The 4,822-nt window shown below is 40.6% G+C and overlaps 1 protein-coding gene across 1 annotated transcript in view; it reads right to left on the reverse strand.

The window, feature by feature from the left end:
- The window catches only part of LOC119308888, a 12,231-nt gene extending 11,504 nt beyond the window's left edge, over nt 1-727 (reverse strand). The window contains exon 1 of the mRNA XM_037585046.1: nt 515-727. Within this exon, the coding sequence (XP_037440943.1) occupies nt 515-601 (87 nt within the window). The 5' untranslated portion in view covers nt 602-727. The remainder of the gene's footprint in view (nt 1-514) is intronic.
- Nucleotides 728-4,822: the final 4,095 nt, after the last annotated feature.

Below are 4,822 nucleotides of genomic sequence, written 5' to 3' on the forward strand. Positions count from 1 at the left end.
AAAATGCACAATAAAACTAGCTTTTGCGTTGCATAAGATTTGGACTACCCCTATTGATTTAACAAATTGTCAATTGCAAGCGTTCCACGTGTCACAGAGCAAATTCTTCATGCAAAACAAGGTTATATACGCTTTGTGTGCATAGCGTTGAGCCTCCAAACCCAAACAGTAGCAAAGATGCTTGCAAGGACCGACACAATAATCACCCGGATGATACAAAGATGGCTTGGACCTTACAGAGCAGCGTCCAGAACGAACCACATGCCTCACACTAGTGACATGGTCTGGACTCTGTAGTACGAAATACTAGGGTTCGCAGGCCGCCCACAAAACAGAACAAAGCTCTATATTTCACCCCAAAATTCCTAACTTGCTCAATTTGAGCGGTTTAAAGACTGATTTTTACACGAAAAAGGTACCCATTTGCATCGTAACAGCTGGCGAACCAAGAATTGCGCGTACAAATCCAGAATCCAGCAACAGAGGAGAGGGGGTAACAGTGATAGAGATGTACCTGAGGCGATCCGGCCACGAGAAGGCAAGAGGCCGCGAGGAAAGAGGCGAGAAGGGATGAGTGGGGGCGGTTAGCCCAGCTCCTCATCCTCGAAGCTCCTAGAATCGTCAGTCCGGCTGGATCTGCCCTCCACTCCGCGCCAGTCAAGCAGACGGGCTGAGGAGGAGCTTCTGCCTGCGGAAGGGTTCCGGCGGCGTGGACAGAGCAGAGAAATTCGATATTAACCCACACTTTACTTCTAACTTTGATGATTTGCCCCACCCCTGGGATTGACAGGTGGGGCCACGTTCACTAGCCATTGAGACAACCGGGCAAATCATCAAACCCTATGATCCAGATCCCGGGTCCGTTGTCAATACTGTGTTAAAAAAAATATCCCCGATCAAAGCATCTTCAAGCGAGATCGCCTAATTTGACCCCACTTCTTATCCTCGAATCCATACAAATTGCATCTAGCATACATAAAATGACAAGTGACTACACGTAAGGCGGTTGGCACTCCGGTCCTGATGTTTTTTATGTCAATTCCAGACATGCATTGTTGACAATTTCCAGTGACACACGGCAAGTTTCTGTCAAAAAAAATAAAGCACGAACGTTGCTATCTTCACGTCACTAAACTTGCGGTCGAAAACATTTGGAGTTGCATGTGCTCGTACCTAACGTATGGCACTTAGCAGGGTCCTACATATTTTAGTGGTTCAACATCAATCTTACATGACATATACCTTACACACATCATATTCTAGATTTTGGCTTTTATGGTTGTGCAATATGGATCAAGCTTCCGCCGCCTTTGGTTTTTCACGAATACGCAAAACTTGTGTATCTTTTTATTGATAAAAGATATTAGTGAGAGTATAAAAGGTGATACAACACATGGCATAGACACAAGAGGCGTGAACATGTTGCCCGGAGCAGAGAGACATGGGATGCTCGGCTCAAACAGAAAAAAAACTAAATTCACCATCCTGAGAAGTAGCCCAAACCAACAACAAGATGACCAGCTTCTCTAGATCCAGAACCGAAGATGTTGCGAGCAAACAAGACAACACCTTCAGGAAGGAGAACAACGCCGAGACGTCGTTAGCGCCTCCAAGAAGGAGGCGATTGTTCGGAAACGTAGTAGAAAACAAAAAAAATCGCGCCTACGATCACACATGATCAATAGGAGGGTACATAACAGGTTGGGATTACGATCGTTACCGTCACCAAGTTGCAGCGGAAGAAGAACGTGTCGGTGTAGATCATACTTGGTGTCCCTCGAACCGTCGATGAACGATCCCTCGTACCGCCCATGAACGATCCCTCGAACCGAAGACCAAAAGCATGGCCTCTCCACTTGATTGCAAGCGTGTAGCCTTCACGATCCAGCGGCGCTTCACCATCGAGAGGTAATCGTCGTCGGAGAATTAGAGGGAGGAGATTAGAACCACATTGAGCTTCTAATTGTGAGGACAAGAAGATTATCCACGCTCTAATTAGTCAATTTAAACCAACTAGAACATGAACTAGAAGAACTAGAGGAGGCTCCAAAACTTGTGTGTCAAATTGGTGGAAATCCTCTAGTATATAGGTTTGAGGGGAGAGGGAGGGCTGTCACCAAGGAGAAAGGATTCCTCCTTGGTGTGCCGGCCTTAGGGGGGAGGAGGAATCCTTCCCCCACCCCAATTCGGCCTCCCTCAAGAGAGAAAGGGGCGCCTCCCCTATTGGGCCTTAGTGGCCCAATTCCTTCTCCACCACTTGCCTTTTTGGACCCATTGATATTAAATTGAATATATAAATGTTGTAAATACCTCTAGATAATTTTATATATAATTTAACATTTCTAGAAATATTTTCCACCTATATATACCCGATACTCTCTGAAACCCTTCCGGTGACCCCGAAACGCTTTCGGATCCTCTCGGAACTATTCTGAATATTCATGAAACAATTCCACAAATATATTATCATGGCTCCCGTCCCACTAACACCCAACAGATCGTGATTGCCTTAACCTTGTGGCCTCGTAGGTTTGACAACCCATAGACATGAAGGAAACCGTTTCTTCAATAACCGGCAACAGGACCGTGGACGTCCGTATCGGTCCCTATGAGCACATGAATGATATTTGAGTGAACCTTTGGTTATCATGTGATGTTCCCTTTGCTTCACGATACTTCACAAAATCCGGGATGCATCGATATCCTCTCGAGTCATCATTATGCTTGTTATACCGAAATCCTCTTTACCAGTTTTGTTCTTCTTTCTCGTTATTGTGTTCCGGCATCCCCGTGATGAAGTCACGTGTGTCTGGCCAGACGACGATTGATGTAGTCACACTGAGAGGGCCCTAAGAAAATCTCTCCATCATTGGAGGAGCAAATCCCACTCTTGAGCTATCCGATCATTTGTCAAACTTTCCTACGAACCTATAAGCTGTCATTATGATCGCCGTGCTACTATTGAATGCAGACGATATTAACTCAACTGATAATAAACAAGATTGGGCCGATTCAATATGATCATTCTTTCAACGTCATAATCTCAATGTTGTTTTAGGACTATCGTTACACTTAACGATATCCTAAGATCCGGAAAATTTGATCACCAACAACACTTGAGCTAGTCTTAGAGGCGACACTAGGAACCTTTTATTTATCATTTATCATTCCATACATGCATATGAGTTTTCAACTGAATCGCATATTTCAGGATCATAGCAGTTATAACATAGAATATAAACTCTTAACTATGAATATGAAAATATAATAATACAAATATTATTGCCTCTAGGGCATATTTCCAACAGTCTCCCACTTGCACTAGAGTCAATAATCTAGTTAGCACTTTTAACTTTTACATCAATGGAAATCCGGTGTCCGTCCATGCTTTGCTTGTGGTATAGACTTCGCCCTATCAAAAATGACAACTTCAGATCCGTGTGTATCATTTGCATTTCAATGCATCCATCATGCTTTCACATAAATTCATAATTTATGTGAAGCAAGCTTAGTATACATTGAATCACTGGCAAGACCTTTCATTCCTTAGATTGTGCCATAGAACACTATATGAGAACATTTTTCTGTTTGCACAATCATCTAGAAACCATACTAAATTCATAAATGAACCTTTGATTCATCACCCTCTATGTTGCTTCTAAAGCGAAAATATACTTAGCCTTCTGTTATAGTATTCACCACAGTAACTTACTTGGACCAATTCCAACTTACTATGCAACCATAAATCATTTAATTGAAATCGAAATTCGCTTGGAGCACCGATTGAACATTTTTGTCGATGTACTACTTATATCAAGCATGTATTGATGTAAACTCCTTATACCAATCTCTTCATTTTCTCCGTATGCGAGAAACATGTTGTCAGTAGTCAACAACATTTCCACTATTGTCCAATGATCAATAATTTGACCTTTCTAGTAACTTTACTCACAACTTACTTGGAGTACTTGGACATATCTAGTTATTTACATACCATGGAATTAACACAAGTGTGATTGAAATCATGTATTTCACTCATTAGTATTTCAAGATACTGATTCTTGCTAAGAACTCCTTCCATCTGACTTTGACAAGAAACTCTTCTTGGCATTTTTCATACAAACTATTTAAGTACTTTGTCAATATGTATTTTGGCTAAGCCATGATTAGACACTAATATATTCATAGATTATAATTCCAAATACAAGGGCTATATTGCATCAGTACTTTATTGAAAAAATAGTTTCAATAAAGTCTTAATTTGTGTCAAGAAATGTATATAATTTCCAATCAATGTGTCATGCACACGTAGTGTTTAGAAAAATTATCATGCTCCCGCTTACTTTCTTGTAAATACAAGTATCTTTGTTTCTATCGATGAAATCATATTATTTGATTAGTTCATAAAAACAAAGATTCCAACTCCACTATGCTTGCTTCAGATCATTACTGGATCTCTTGAAGTTTGCATACTTACTAGCATCCTTTGGATCGAGAAGATTACCTTGGACCGTATCAAATATACAACCTTGGTTCTATTTCCATCTCATGGGAATCATTTTGACATCCATCTGTTATATCTCATAACTGAAATATTTAGTAATTGCGGTTTAATCCGAACTGATTATGATAAGACAATCTTGTCATAATCAACTCCTTGATCTTGTCATAAACTATTTGCAACGAGTCAAGCATTATAAAACATTTTTATCTTTGTCAATTTATAGATCCATCACTATACTTTAGAATTTAAGTCTTTCAGAGGGTCTATCAAGCTCTAAACTTGAATTATGTGTATTACTATCTCAGATTATTTTGGTGT

This window comes from Triticum dicoccoides, chromosome 5B (genome assembly GCF_002162155.2).
Source record: "Triticum dicoccoides isolate Atlit2015 ecotype Zavitan chromosome 5B, WEW_v2.0, whole genome shotgun sequence".
Lineage (NCBI taxonomy): Eukaryota > Viridiplantae > Streptophyta > Magnoliopsida > Poales > Poaceae > Triticum > Triticum dicoccoides.